The sequence below is a fragment of the Electrophorus electricus genome, chromosome 11 (genome assembly GCF_013358815.1).
Source record: "Electrophorus electricus isolate fEleEle1 chromosome 11, fEleEle1.pri, whole genome shotgun sequence".
In the NCBI taxonomy this organism is placed as follows: Eukaryota; Metazoa; Chordata; class Actinopteri; order Gymnotiformes; family Gymnotidae; genus Electrophorus; species Electrophorus electricus.
Genome location: NC_049545.1, coordinates 386,337 through 402,120, shown reverse-complemented (window position 1 = coordinate 402,120; position 15,784 = coordinate 386,337). Strand labels below are relative to the sequence as shown.

Genomic DNA, 15,784 nt, shown 5'->3' with positions numbered 1-15,784 from the left:
TCATCCTTACTACTTGGACAGAGGTGCTTATTTCTCTACAATCAAACAAGGGCAGAGTGTTCTTGATCTTTCAGTCACAGGAACATGGAACTCTCCTTTGATTTTATTACAACATCATATGTCTCATCTGTCATGGCCTGCAGTCTATATGCCTTACAATCTGAAAGGGTATAAATTAGTAGAAATTATGATACAAGTAGTTTCAGTGTTCTTGACATGCCAGACAAAATAAATTGGGGATGACTCTGCACTAGATATTATCCTTGGGTTTCTGCTGTCTGAGGTACTCACTAAGCACTTCATCACTTGGGGCCATTTTTCTGGTCTACTGTTTAATCCTGGATAGTGGCACTGATGCTCAATAATCCTCAGCCCACCTCCTTCTGCTTAGTGTACCATCCTAGTGTACCGAGTGCTGGATTTGGGATGAAACTCTTTGGCTGTGGCTGCTTTCCTTGTGGCCTCTTTATGATTCCCATTTGCCTGTGGGATTCACAGGTACTTGTAACTGCCCTCAGAATCTGCTGTGCTAGATCGTAGTATGACCTCCACAGTTCTGACTATCTCTTCTTGTAACAATCCTCTGGATGACAACGGACAGAACAATAACAATAGTTTAAAGAGAAAAATAAATAAAAAATGAAATAAGCAATGAATGTCTAGTCCAACATAAATGTATTCAAAAATTTTAATTGAACTTGACCTGAAGAAAACCATAAAGACCACCATAATTGAGTTACGGATGGACTGGCTGGTTAATTCACTTACAGCAACTTTATAGATGTGATTCTTACCTTGGGTGTGTGAAAGGTGCTATAGAAATATTTTTTCTATCTATCTATCTATCTATCTATCTATCTATCTATCTATCTATCTATCTATCTATCTATCTATCTATCTATCTATCTATCTATCTATCTATCTATCTATCTATCTATCTATCTATCAAGAAAGCATAGAAATATCAGGGCATTCATGCAGTTCTTCAGATTAATATTTGTTTGATTAAAAAAACCTTACTGAGAGAAGTCATTTATTGTTTAAACATTTTCTCTTTATTTATTCATTCGAGGCTTTTCATTTGAACGTTGAACTTCCGGCTGTTACGCTCGTTTGTGTCGGTATTCACACCGTTTGTTTTCGCTTCTTCTGACGTTGCCAGTTAGCTAGCTGATCAAAATCAGCATAGTAGTCAAGAAAACTTGATTAGAAAATCAGCAAATTCTTCAATTTATTTTAGCTTTGATATTCGATAGTTATATAGTTTTTGTAGGTACGCTAAGATTTCGGGGTAAATTAATTAAAAGCAAACAAACAAACCCAGGCTGGGTCGCTCACCTCCCTCACCATCATGGCGAGCCTTCTAGGGTTTCAGACTCAGATCGCTTCAGTTATGGAGGTGTTCGCTAACGCCGCAGTGGCCGAGATCTGTAAACTTGTTGAAGTTAGTTACAATGAATTACAAACAGAAATACTGAAAAGTCAGAAGGAGAATAATATACTAAAACGAAGGTTGAAACTGATCGAAGTCCGGGAGTCGTTTTATAAAAGAGCCCACAAGCTGAAAGGAACACACAGATCGGACGGACTGAAGGACGGATGTAAAGGGTCGGGTGAGTTACCACCCAACTACCACGTACAGGTCTGGGTGAGCCAGATGTTACTGTAGAGAACTGGTGTAACAAAAATAGTTGATTAGAGATTACCCAGGGAAGTAAAACCGACAATGTTAAAGCAATTGTTGACGTCGAACAAAAGCTGTTTGCAGCTAGTTAGCATTAGCTAGGCTAGCAAGCGTAGTTACTCGGACAGTAACGTTTCTGGCGATATTAGCTAACTAAGCTAGCTAACTAACTAACTAAAGTTAGGAATAGATAGTTTAACTTATTTCGGTAGCTGTTAGCTAGCAAACTAAACGGTTTACTCCGATTTGCTAGTGTTAGTCTTATACTCGGCCAACGCCGTGGATGGAGGAGAGCGCAGCCCGACAGACGAGCCCTCGGTGGGCCGCAAGCAACAGTACAATTGGTTTGCAAAAAAATGTTCAATTCATTTACGAACGCTTGTTTCTAATAAGTATATCGTTAACTAAAACATTGATGCTGTTTGTTATTACTCTTATAAATCTCGTTACCTATCAAGTTATTCAAGTAATAGTTTGTGTATAAGCTCACGTCATTAGCTGGCTACCTACCTAGCATGCCTTGACATCAGTAGCAAAACAAATTGCTATATATATTTGTACATGACGAGGATGATGATGATGATGTTTTTTATGTAGTCTTTCACAAACTCAAGGCTGTTTTACAATGCAACAACATTTAAAGACAAAAATACTGTTGAAAGAGGAGGGTCTTCAGAAGAGACCTAAAATAAGAGAAACATGCTGAGGAAAATACAGTTTACTACAGAACTTTAATAGAGAATTACACGGTAGACAGTAAATACACACATGCAGGAAGATCTGAGAGAATGGGGGGGCTCTCTCAAGATAAGTGGCCAGCCCATGGAGAGCGTCGAAGGTAGTGGGAGCATTTTACACTGGATACTATGGCTGAGAATCTCTAGGCGCCTCACGATTTGATCCAATTACGATTCACAGCGCTGCAATACGATAATAAAAAAATCAATGCATCTTTTTTTTTTTTTTTTCTGTAGAAGATTTTTTTTTTTCTCACTGTGACCACTTGGTACTTTTAAAACAAAGTATTGGTAATTATCCATAATGAATTTACTTCCAATATGTTTTATTAACAAAACAGATGGAAGCGATGTGGCAAGTCCTACATTACCCAGCATATATTGCAGTTTTGCAAATAACTAACAGGAACAGTAAATGTGCCTATAGCAGCATTCTTGAAGTATATTAATACAGAACTCGGCTTGTTCTGAATCAGTGACTTCTTATCTTCTAACCAACATCTTCCTGTTATGTGCAGTGAGCAATGTAGTCCTTCAGACACAAAAAATGCTGTACCAAAATCACAAACAGCTTTCAAACAATATATAGACTTATCAGCAGCACTCATACATCATACAAAAATAATACTTGTTTACTGCAGCATATTCTGAAGTAGGTAAAGTATGGAAAATTGCAACAAAAACCTCCTGTTAATGGACAGTATTAACATTTATTAACCCCTTTGCCTTGATCACAACACTGATGAGCCAGGCTTTCAGGACGCACTGAGGAGGTGTGCAGTGTTAATTTTAATTTCTGTTAATCTTTAATTTTGTGAATATCCTTTTGTTGTATAATTTTGCCTTTTATGTGTTTACCTTAATTCTACTTAATATTTTTATACTTAGTTTCATTTAAAGATTGATGTCCTTTCAAGGATTGAGAGAAGACTCAGTTATACTCTTAGGAATTGAGAGAAGAATGTGTTATCCTCTCATGGACTGAGAGATGACTGTTCCTTTAGTGGTTTGTAGCTATTTGTGACTGTGAGAACAGTGTTGTCCTCTCATGGACTGGCATAGGATATTTTACCTCTTGTATATAAATTACATTTACAAACCTTGTAGTGGTGTAGGAGTCCAGAGTAGCAAGGTACCTGCTTAAAGTGCAAAGAAAGAATAACAGTGTTACATAACAAATAAATCTATTTGTTCATTTGTTGACCTTCTCCAGCAGAGCATCAAACCTGCCTGGCAACAGTTGTGGCTTCGTAGTTCTTTCACAAGTCTGGACTCACTGTTTGCCTGGCAGTAAGGTTTTATGAATCCACTTTCTTTTTCAGTGTGTCAATTTATTTCCTTGCTTTCTCCAAATAAGGACAGTTGCATTTCAGTTTGATACAAAAAAACAATCTTTTGGCATGTTTTACCATTTAAATGGTGTAAGGCTTTTGTACTGCAAATCAACAGTGATCATGTGTTGATAACCTAGCAATGCTCAGCCCCATCGGCAAGCGAAACATTTGACACCCAGTCTTGCGGTTGGCTAATTAAATTCATAAATTATTTTTGGCTTCAAGATCAACTTGCTAAGTGCTTATCATAGGGTAATATCTGCCTAGGTAAATAGTCTTTTTGTTCTGCAGGGTACATCATGAGTTTCAATTAATGTGAGGTATTTAGTTTTACCTACACTGCATGTGTCCAAACAGAATTTATCAACCTTTTATAGTGTCAGCTATTTTTGTTACTCCAGACATGAATTAAGTCTAGTCTTAGATGAAATTGTATTACTGTTGTATTACTGTTGGAAATTATTTCCGATGAAGATTAGGTTTAAAGGGGAAATAAGTAATTTTTCAAATTATTCTTATTCATATTTTGAAAGCCATTATACTGACGCCTAGTAGCCTGTATATTTTTGAGATTCTGTACTAAAGTGATTCTTAACATGGTCATCTCCATGCTGGAGACCTGCTCTGTGGACCATAAAGTGGTTCAGTTGAGGACTACAAAGGTATTTGGGTCTTTATAGGAAAAACGTAAAAATAGTAATCACTTCCATAAATATTGTATATTGCTGCCTTTGCTAAAATATTGATACTTTTTGTTAGTAAAGTGGGGGTTTTTTTTGTTTTTTTTTTGCTCCTTTGTCTGGGTCTGAGACACTGGCCATATGCTTATTAATTTGTCTGTCTGTTTCCAGGGCGAATGGTTCATGTAAAGATCAGTTCATCTAGCAGTGAGCGTTCCACTGAAGATATGGAGTCTTCCAAAGTGCAGAAGGTCTTCATTCTGAACATTACATTGCTATGTTTATTATTTAGGATAAATGCTAGTCAAAGAGTGCAATAAATGACCTCAACATGTTTCATGACCTGTGGGTTTATTGAAATCAGATGCACTGAGAATGTCACTATTTCAAATCATCTTAAATACCCAGTAATGTGTAGTAGTTAATAAAGAGGAATTTAATACTTTACTAGTTAATACATATACATTAGATGTGTAATACTTATGCTTGCTAATCTATCTCATACTTACAAAATCCCATTGTTTTTTTTTTTTTGTTTTTTTTAGCAGTGTTTGATTGAGAATATTGAAGACGGAGAGCCTGATGTTCTCATTATTAAGGAAGAGATGATGGACAACATGAGGAGCAAAGAATTGGACCTAGAACTGAGCCTGGGAGTGGAACGTAGGTTCATTTGATTTCCTTTCTTTCTCAAAATTAGTGTATGTTTCATACACTACGCCTGTCAAATACAGTGCCTTTTGTAAAATTGTAAATTTTTTTACTGTTTCTTTGTCCATACATTATATGGATTGAAGGTACAGATGAGTGAGGCTGATATAAAATGAAACAATTTCTAGAGCTAGGCCTATGTGTGTTTTTCTTCTCTATTTGGAATTAAAGGATACCTCTTGGCCAGTTCAAAGTGTGCATAAATATTGGGACACTTGGCTTATGTGTAATTTATTTTGGTTGTTTTTCTTGCTTGCACTGACTGAGCACTGAGTGGTGAATATTGGCTTTAGCCGTTCCTCTTATCTTTGCCATCTGACGTAAAGATACTGGGCATAGACAAACATGACTTTGTGAGAAATGGACCATTTGTAAGGCTTAAAGACTGAGGGAATTTATTAAACTTTTGTTTTATACTTTATAGTCTGACAATAAACTTAAATGTCATATTAGCCATTCAGCAAGTTTTCAATTAAAAACAGAACAGAAATGTAACTACTCAAAAACCAACCAGATTGGCTCAGTGAGCCTAGTGGAGAACAGTCTGCTTGTAGTAGTACTTAATATGTTGGAGATCCTGTTACTACTTAGATGTGAAGTGTCTTCATTTTGGAGCATATTTACATGAGTCTGGCCTGCAACCTAAAAAAATAAAAAGTAAAATGTAAAACTTTATTTGAATTGATAAAACTACAGTCATAGTCTAATTAAGTTATGTCACATTGTAAATACTTCCTGCCATGAAGAGCATCACATGCAGTTTTGGAAATGTGGGGGTTAAAAAAGGACATTAACCCATAAGCTATTGATTGTTAGCCTAAAGTCCTGTCCACTGGGCTACCACTGCCCCAGTGCTAACCTTTGTTTGAGAGGGCCAACACCGAAACAGTAAAGCTGATTTAAAGAACGCCAATGTCATAAGGATGTGCAATATCAAGGGTAGACATGCTACATCTTGTTTATGTGAAGGCTGATATGCACTGGGGCAGCCCCTGTCCCACCTTGGCCTTCAGAACACATTCCTTTTATGCATACAGACCATTCGCTTGACACTCCAAACCAGTTCTGAAACGCAAAAACCTGCCAATAGGAGCCATCTATGCTCTTCAGGATTGTTTTGAGCACACTGTCTGGGGCCCATTCAGGCAGGATTCAATTGACGATGACTATGCACCTGGAGGAGGAGTGTCTGTGACTCTGTGACTCACTCCATCAGCAAGTGCATTTATGACATTACTGTCTCCTAGACCATCACAGTATGCTCTGACCAGAAGCCACAGTTGACTGCTGAGGAGACAAGGCAGTCCTAAGAACAAACACTAAACTGTCCCAGGTCATCGTGGAGGTGAAATGCATGCACACGCAGAGAATCCATAGGTGATCTAGGATGCTGCCAACACATGGCACATGTGACATGGCATTTAGGCCATTAGCGACTACAGGAGCACATTACCTGCCTCCGACAGTAACTCCTCCATTCCAGTTCCATGGTTGGAAGCGGAGGATGATGTCACAGCAAGAAGTAGCACCCCTCCTCTAATGATTGGGTGCTGTATCTGACTGGCTTATTTGAGGGAAAATTCTGAGAAGAGTTAACGAATGGAGGGCTGTTGGATCAGACAGCATTCCTGGCCAAGGACACGGATGATGTGCAGATCAGCTGGTGGATGTTCTCATGAACTCTAACCCTAACATCTCTCTGAGCAGCAAAGTCATCCCAGTGTACCAGAAGGTCACCACCATTGCTCCTTTGGGACACTCCAGGACTTTATGCCCAGTACACTGTTGTTCACTGCTGACCCTCAGCTCAAACCACATCATCAAGTTCACTGATGACACAACCATAGCGGGTCTCATCAACATGGACGACAAGTCAGCGTACAGGGAGGAAGTGCAGTTGCATGATGATGCAACCTGTCTCTGAATGTGGACAAAACAAAAGAGACAGTTGTTTACTTCAGGAAAGCATGTGGTAATTACTCTCAAGTTCCTTGATGTTTACCTAGCAGAGAACATCACCTAGACCCGCAAAACCAGCTTCATAGCCAAGAAGGTCCAGCATTGATTTCACTACTTGAATAAGCTGAGGGAAGCTCGCTCCCCACCCTGTCCACACCACATTCTACAGAGGCAACATAGAGAGCAGCTACATCACTGCCTTGTTTGGGAATTGCACCATCTTGGATTGCAAGTCTATGCAGTGAATAGTGAGGACACATTCTCTGCCTTAGAGCCATGTGCTGCTTGGTGTTGCCCTATGTTGTCATGGTTACTGGTCCTGTATTTCATACTTGTTTTTCTTTTGTAGTGCATCATGGTTCCAGAGGAACATAATTTTGTTACCTAATGATGCTAAAAATTGAATGATTCTTGCATTGGAGGATGTTCGTCCAGTCAATATTAATGTCATAAACTGTTAAATCATGTTAAATACAAAAAAGAAATTAAATATAGACTACCTTGTTAGTGTATATAAACCTACTGGACTAATGTGGCAGCTGTACATAGCAGGAACAAATTTTATTTGTGCCTAAGAGAAAAGTCTATATATGAGAAAATTAATGGATGTGGACAAAGCACCAAAGTCTGAAAAATGTATAATGCTCAAGTAGTTCCAGTCACACTTAACCATTGTTTTTAGGTTTACGTGGTTGCCAAAGCAACAAACAATGTTGCCATCAGTGGTAGTTTACAGTTTATCAAACTTTGTGTGGTTGTATTCCTACATTGGCTACCAAATAACATTGAGCAACCTATGAGTGATGGTGTGGCTAAACCTCTTCACAGTCTGTGGAGATTAGCTAGCTGACATGAGTCTGTTGGCTAGCTAATATTAATGAGCTGAACTAGTAGCGGCAGCTTGTGTCCAAAAAATGTTTGAGAATCAGGTGGCGGCACCCTGTTTGGTCAGCCAGAAGGTTAATCCACTCCAAACGGTGTATTACAAAGTCAGATGCACTCCTTATATAATGTTTGAGTCAACAAATAAAACGTGTTTTGATTATAATGTCCTACTTTTTGAAATACACTGTATGCTTTGTATAAAAACCGAACAATGTTGGTGTTTGTGTAGCAGTGTGTTTCAATTTTTCTTGTTACTCTTTGTTTCCGGTAATTGAAGAGGAGAGACATTACACAGGTACTGAGAATAGAAACAAGTCCCTGGAGCAGAACAATCAGCTCTGTCAACAAGAGGTCAGTAGTTGTTTGTTTTAGCAGAATCTGACACTTAACTTCATCGTATCATTTTTAAAAGTAACGATGTATTTCTTTAGATTTGAACAGATTTCTCATTGCTGCTGTGTGTTCATGTTTGTCAGACCTGAGGCATTAACTTTTGAATCGTCTTTCATTACTAAAATGACAGTTGTATATCCCATGCACCCATATGTGAAATTGTTAGTTTTTGGGGTTGCAAAAATGCTCTTAACTCTGCATTGAGACCATACTGTGTGTGTGTGTGTTTTTATTTATTTTTTTAAAGTATTTTTCGGTGTTTGTATAGGCAGAGAAAGCAACTATGCCATCCCTCCCATCTCTTAAGATCATGTGTTCTGGAAAACTGGTCATGAGATTCTGGTCCCTTTGGTACAACCCAGCTCAGTCTCTAAATGGGCTGAGCTGCGAAGCAAACTGTGTATCGTCTTGACTCTTGCTCTTTGTTCCCTAAAATTCCAGTGTGATGATGAAGAAACACATGACTTTCTCAAGGAAGAAGACATGGAGGATTGTGTTGCAGAAGAGGGCAAAAACTCAGAGAAATTCAACGGTAAACTTACAACAAATCACCAGTAACTTTTTAAGATTGTATCAACCAGGTCCGATACCCTAGAAAATTTGATAAGTATATGACATGTATTTTTGTCACATATGGACTCTTGCCAGTCTATCAAACATTTAGTTAAATGGTATAACATATAACTAAATGTTAAATCACAAACATTTAGTGATGGTCTAGTGTGAGTCTGATTATCCAACGTACTTTTACCTTTTGAACAGTTTTTAAACAGTCATCTGATGGGTTATGCCAAATATTGGCTGATACAGCCAATCATATCCTGTGTAGTGAGATTCACTGTAAGGATGCTGTCTGATTGAAAGACATATGAGTGTGTGCAGGGTTTCATATTGTTTTCAAAGTAACTTAAAAGTGAGAACAATGTTACAAACATATTTTAACCTTTAAACATATTTAGACGGAAAATTTTGTAATGTGAAAAAGACTTTATAAACAGATGCAGGACAATAGGTCTCATTTTTAGATTGCTTGTAGAACCAGTGTAATTATACACAGGATGAGATGTCAAACATCCTGTGCCCATCCATCAGGGCTTCACATTGGGCAGGGTTTTCCTGTGTAGTGAATTACGAGGTGACAGCCTCCTCGCATCATCTGTAGCTCTCGACAAAACTGTTGGATGTCTTCATGGAAAACACTTTTTTTTTTCACTTCTCATCATGCCTACAATGCCCTTGATTAAAATCACTGTAACGTACAAGTGGCATATTGAATTTATAAAACGGCATCAAAAACGATATGATAAAATACACCAAGTGTTTTAATAAATAATTTATTAGCAGTATTATTATTAGCACAATAAACAATTCTACCACTTGAGAACGTAATCTGCCAACAAGCTTTGGTTGCTAAGCAAAACAATAGCAAAGATTAGTCTGTTCAGTGGACAGAACAAGCTTCCATATTAAGATTATTTATGTATTTATTTATTTATTTATAAACTATACTTTTTTTAAGTAATAAATAATTTCATGTGTTATTAATATTTGTGCAACGTAGTCTTGGAGTATTAGAAAGTTGAGCTTTGGTTGCTATGCAAAGCAAAGGCTGTTTCATGAACTGAACAATACCTTAATGATTAGGATAATTATCCACCGATAGTTTTGCCAAAGTAAGTATTGTACAAAAGAGAAACATATATTAATTAATCATCATACATCACTGACATACTTTGTCCTCTTTGGAGGGAGATTAAAGGACAGTGGATTCAAAGGAAAAACAAAGAGATTTTTCCAATGAGAAAAAGGAGGATGTCCCCCAGCCTCTCGTACATCCATGTCGTCTTCCTCTGGCTCTCTGATTGTTTTTACTGTTTTTTCCATATAACAGGCTTCAATTACCAGTTTCCTTTTTTGGCTCTCCATCCAGACGCAGTTGTACTGACAAGCCCAACTACTGTGTTTTGGATTTAGTGCTTGGGTGTGCTTAAGTTTAATAAAATTGTCTGATATAGCTGGGTGATGTACTGACTTGACCCTCTCTGTGACGTTGTTTTTCTTAAGCCAATGAAAATGTAGCTAGTTATAAACACAGGCTCTTTTGAGAATATGCCAGGCAGGGTGGTGAGTCATTAATGTATCTGTTTATTCAAGATGTATCCATGTGACTTTTGTTTACATCTTTTGGCTCTAGAGCGAACAACAAGCAAACCAGGTCTAAAATGCTGCAATGTGCCATTTTCACCTTTTGCTCCAGATGAAGTGATCTGAACTACAAATATAAATGTTACCCAAATCCTCCCCAACTTTTAGCCTTCTAGATTGCGCCTTACAAAAATAAGCTCTTAACACACTTAAGATCTCTAAAGAATGCGTCCCTAGCACACACCAACTTTTTCCTCCTTTCCTTCAGATCTTGCATTCACCTACTTTTTCATATTAATAATAGAGAATTTTCTATTAGGTACAAAATAAATTAAAACAACAGATATGATGTGCTTTATCGGGCATGTTCATCTGTGTCCCAAGAGAAAAACAAACTCGTGCTAATGGATTGTATTTACATTATTTATTTGAGTTTAAATATATATACACTCCAGATCAAAATTAGAGAACACAATTTCCTAAATGTCAAGGTCACTGTGTAGTCCTATGTGAATCTATCCTAACAGGAGTAAAAGAGCAGTATTTTAAGCTTATTTCATGAGTTGTATATATTCTAAAGCACAGTATAAAAAAACTTAAATGAGATAATTGAAAAATATCACTGATCAAATTTATAGAGCATTTTCAGATACCTGCAAGTTATTGGTGTTAATCTGGCACCTGGTGCTAATTTCCTTAATTATCTGACAAACCCTATTTAACTGACAGCCGAACTTTCCAGTTTTCACTGACCTTGCAAGATGGTGAGCCGTTCCAAAGTGACTGAAACCCTCCGGCAGCAGGTTGTCCAGATGAAGGCCAAAGGGCTGACCCGATCAGCCATAGCAAGTGAAGTTGGTCGTTCCAAGTCTGTGATTTCTAGAATATTGCATCTTTACAACATCACAAACTCATTCAAGTCCCCCAAGAAGGCCGGTCACCCACGAAAGACAAATGCAAGAGAGGACAGGATAATACAGAGAATCTCCAAGGGTAATTGGTTCAGCACTGCAGCTGGAATTGCTCGCCGGTTCAGCACTGGACAGGGTAAGGATCCGTCTCGTCATACACTGTCTCAACGTTTAAGAGCATCTGGACTGAAAGGCCACTCTCCAGTGACCAAACCTCTCAGTAGCAGAAAGAATCAAGAAGCTAGACTAACCTTTGCTGAGGAGCATGGTGTGTGGACAGAGGAGAAGTGGTCCAGAGTTCACTTTAGTGATGAAAACAAGTTTAATTTATTTGGGTCTGATGGGAAACATTATGTTCCGTCGACAAACTGGGGAAAGACTGAACCCAAATTGTGTAAAGAAATCAGTAAAAGGTAGAGGAGGAAGTGTCATGGTTTTTGGAATGTTTTTGGCAGCAGGACTTGGACCGCTCATACAGCTACATGGCAGAGTGAATGTAAGTGTGTATCAGAACCTTCTTCAACATGTGGTTCCTTCATTGCGTCCATCACTCAATCAGCCAGCAATTTTCATCCAGGGCAATGCCCCCTGTCACACAGCAAAATGGATAAAGCAGTTCCTTGAAACTGAAACAATGAAATGGCCAGCCCAGAGTCCTGGTCTAAACCCAATAGAAAACCTCTGGAAAATCCTTGGTGACAAAGTTATGGCCAAGAAACCCACAACAGTCACTGAACTGTGGAAGAGACTGCAAGAAGAGTGGACCAAAATCACAACAGAGCACCGTGAGAGACTAGTGATGTCGCAGATATGCGGAAGCCATTTAAAGCAACAGCCTGTACACTTCCTACTGATTGGTGACTGTTGTAACCTTCAGAAAATTTAGTTGGAATCTTTCTCTGTGCTACAGTCATTGCTGTTTTGATTATTGTGCTTTCTGCAGAATAAAGGTTTCATGTTGAAGTATCTTGGTTCTTTTGTAAGACACTGTTCTAGTGACATGGTATACCCCTAACAAAAAATATTGGCCAATGAAGATTACGTTATTTCTGAAAAAATCAGGTGGTTATAAATTGTTCTCTAATTTTGATCTCCAGTGTACATTACATGTATATATTACAATATAGTGTTGAACATATATTTTTTTGTATATTTATTGTAATGTTTTAGTGTGCTCTTAGACTCAGATTTACACGTATGGCATTTGGCAGGTGCTCTTATCCAGAGCAGCTTACATCTTTTTCATTATATCAGTACCTGCACTGCCTGGAAACAAGCCCATAACCTTGGCGTTACCAGCACTGTGATCTTCCTGCTGAACCAGCTGAGCTACAGGAGCAGTTTACAGCCCTCTGATGAGATGGCGGTGTAAAATGCACCTATTCCTAGCCTCAAAGTATAATCCGTCAAGATGCATACAACTCGGGTTCTTTTACATTGGTATCCCAAAGATGGGAGATTAGCCTGACTGAGCGTAGCCTTATAAGGCATATTTGATGGTAGAGCTGCATTTATGTATGAACACGGCTCATGGGACATCTCTAACAATTTTGTGAATTTGAGTTTTTACTGAATCTAATGTAGCACAGTTTTTTGAACTAATGCATGATAAACATCCAAAAATGTCCTTGCATTAAGGCCCCTTGATTGCATAGTTATGTGATGTATGGTTAAAGTGTCACTGCGTTGTAATGAATGCTTTTAAAATTGATCGAAAGTTTTCAGAATAAATAAATTAATTTTGTTTGCCAGAGAATCATCCTGAGGAGGGAGGTTCTGCTGTAGAAGCCGAAGCTGACCTTCATTCTGCGACCTCATGGGACAGCAGCAGATATGAGACAGCTACCCACAGCCTCTCCTACTCTGGGCCAGACTGCAACACGGGGACCTCCCTCAACGAGTACTTTACGCATGGTGACACTGAAGATGCTGCATGTCCCTTTGGGACCCAGATAAGCAATTCCTCTCTTTCTGATGTGGATGGAACTTTTGTACACAGTGATGAACTAACTGGGGCTGAGAAAATGGCTTCTCATTCTGAGGTAACTCCGTTCACGCCGGTATTTGCATCACAGATGAAGGAGAGATTTGTATGCAAGTACTGTGGAAAACCCTTCCCTCACCCCAGTGCTCTCATTTTGCACCAGAGGGTGCACACTGGGGAGAAGCCCTATTGCTGTACTCTCTGTGGTAAGAGATTCAGCCAGTCATCCAGTCTTAAGAAACACCACAGCATTCACCGGGGTGAGAAACCCTTTAGGTGCCTGCATTGTGGCAAACAGTTTTCAGATCAGAGCAACCTAAAGAAGCATGTGAACGTTCACACTGGTGAAAAACCATATGCCTGCACTCAGTGCGGAAAGACCTTCAATCAGTCATCCAACCTCAAAACACACATGAAAATTCATACACGTGTACAACCTTTTGGTTGTGAACGTTGTGGACAGATATTTGCATACAAGAACAGCTTGTTGAAACACCAACAGAGGAACTGCCTGAGTAGTCAAACTCTAGTTGGACAGTTCTCTATTCCAGATCATTAATTGAGCAGAGGCATGTTCAAGGAGACTTAGATGTTTGAAATCATGTGGCAGCCTACCTTATTTAAGTATATATTAAGTACATAAATACTTATGTACATTTTTGACAGTTTATAAAATTCCTAGTAGGTGAAATGGTGATCTAATAGATAAGGAGTTAAATGCAAGGTCTGTGCATATGTTCTGCTGGTACAGTCAGTATAAGAAAGTACCGTGGATGTATCAGTAGTCTGTTTTATAACACATTCATTCAGACAGTAGAATTTAGGAGCCTTGGACAAAAAGCTACCTAAATTTAAAAGGCTTTTTTTAAAGAAAAAACTGTATCAAGTTGAAAATTGTTAGAAGTTTTGTTGTTTAAACCCAGTGTGTCAAACACTTTTAAAGACTGAGACTAATTTAATTTTGATAGTCAGTCTGTTTTTCTCTGCATTATCAGATAATGTACTTAAGTTTCATACTCATTTTTCTTCAATAAATGTTCTTAAACATTCTTTAGTTTTCTTACCAATAAACGAAAAATGAAATACTGGAAGTCAGTGACCTTGAGTGGTTTTTATACCAAAACATATAGCAGATCAGCAACTGTTATTAGCAATACCTAGTAATGGCATACTCTGTGCCTGTAAAAACTGAAGTTCATTTTGTTTCTTCCATTGTAGCTACTTCATTTGAAATTTTTCATGTACTTCAAAAACATCATCGTCTTACCATATGTAAGCACAAAATATTTAAAGGGATTGTTTAGTAGCAGCCTGGATTTGCAGGCCTGCCCCTACTCTGTTAATGAACCCTGTCAGTAATCATTTTAATTGTAACACTTGTAGGAAAGCTCTTACAAGGACAAGCGTGACCATCTTAGAACTGGGCTGGGCGATATGGGGGATGAGGAAGTTATTTCGAAATAATTATCATTATCGCTTTATAGCCCAGTCTTGCTTGGAACATGGAAGCATCATTAGGGAATAACCTTTTGCACCAGTAGGTACATCCTTTAAAATATAGTTGCATAACTTGACCACTGTTAAGCTATGCAAAGAAGTCTTCATTCCTAATGATTCCAACAAGGATAATTACCCAAACCATGCTGGATCCACTGCCTTCTTTAATGTTTTATAATGGATTCTGTGGAAGGGGTCCCAGAAATATTAAAGATTTCAATAATTTTCAGTTCTGTGGTAAAATTTGAAGCCATAGGCTTTACCAAATGGTCACTTTGTCCTTGCATTTACGGCATTTAGCAGACTTCCAGCTGTAATTCATGTTGCTGTGATGCCTGTGAGGGAAAATGCTTAATGCTTGCTTAAAGGAACAAGCAAGGAATATGTGACCTTTAAGTAACCTTTTCCCTCAATGTGACCAGTCTGCAAGAAAGGCGAATAGAGAAGTGATGGGAGTATGACAGTTATCGCTTAGCTGTTGCTGGGCAGGAGTGCAGCAGCAGGGAGTAACAACTTGTTTTTAGCAGGAGAGAATGTTCAAGGACGGTTGGGAGGTCTGGCACCTGGAGTCACGAGATTACCTCATGAGAGAACAGCGGGGAATGGTGGGGGTATATGAACTCATGTGAGAGAGAAGTTTGAGGCTTCTCTCCCTCGATGCATAAGGGACAGAACCAATAAAGCTCGCTCATCTGCACATCTGGCTCGAGTCCTATTGATTTTTCCTCCACAATGCCCTATGGTGAGTGTGGGTGAGAAGGTTGGAAGCAGAGTTCTGAACCATTTGAAGTCTATGAACAGAGGAGCTAATGCCGAATAGAAGAGGGTTGCAGTAATCTGAGTGGCTGGAGATGAATGCGTGAA

The 15,784-nt window shown here is 38.6% G+C and overlaps 1 protein-coding gene across 4 annotated transcripts; it reads left to right on the top strand.

Moving 5' to 3' along the window:
- Positions 1-1,110: 1,110 nt before the first annotated feature.
- On the top strand, positions 1,111-14,506 carry si:dkey-56e3.3 (zinc finger protein 460). 4 transcript variants are annotated; one of them, XM_027029894.2, is made up of 6 exons: positions 1,111-1,613; positions 4,607-4,686; positions 4,981-5,098; positions 8,268-8,341; positions 8,825-8,915; positions 10,314-10,402. In XM_027029894.2, exons 1-6 carry the CDS (start codon positions 1,352-1,354, stop codon positions 10,355-10,357), a joined length of 669 nt encoding a protein of 222 aa, XP_026885695.2. In that variant the 5' UTR covers positions 1,111-1,351; the 3' UTR covers positions 10,358-10,402. The 4 variants fall into 4 exon arrangements, with proteins under 4 accessions (XP_026885695.2, XP_026885693.2, XP_026885692.2 ...); XM_027029892.2 differs by lacking the exon at positions 10,314-10,402 and adding an exon at positions 13,192-14,506 and having other exon boundaries at positions 1,166-1,613; positions 4,984-5,098; XM_027029891.2 differs by lacking the exon at positions 10,314-10,402 and adding an exon at positions 13,192-14,506 and having other exon boundaries at positions 1,166-1,613.
- The last annotated feature ends 1,278 nt before the right edge of the window (positions 14,507-15,784 follow it).

Excerpts from the sequence above, each read along its gene's own strand:
- si:dkey-56e3.3 (XM_027029891.2), top strand. The coding sequence starts at position 1,352 with ATGGCGAGCCTTCTAGGGTTTCAGACTCAGATCGCTTCAGTTATGGAG. Across the intron at positions 1,614-4,606 it reads GGACGGATGTAAAGGGTCGG|GGCGAATGGTTCATGTAAAG; the intron begins GTGAGTTACCAC and ends GTCTGTTTCCAG. Across the intron at positions 8,916-13,191 it reads AAACTCAGAGAAATTCAACG|AGAATCATCCTGAGGAGGGA; the intron begins GTAAACTTACAA and ends TTTGTTTGCCAG.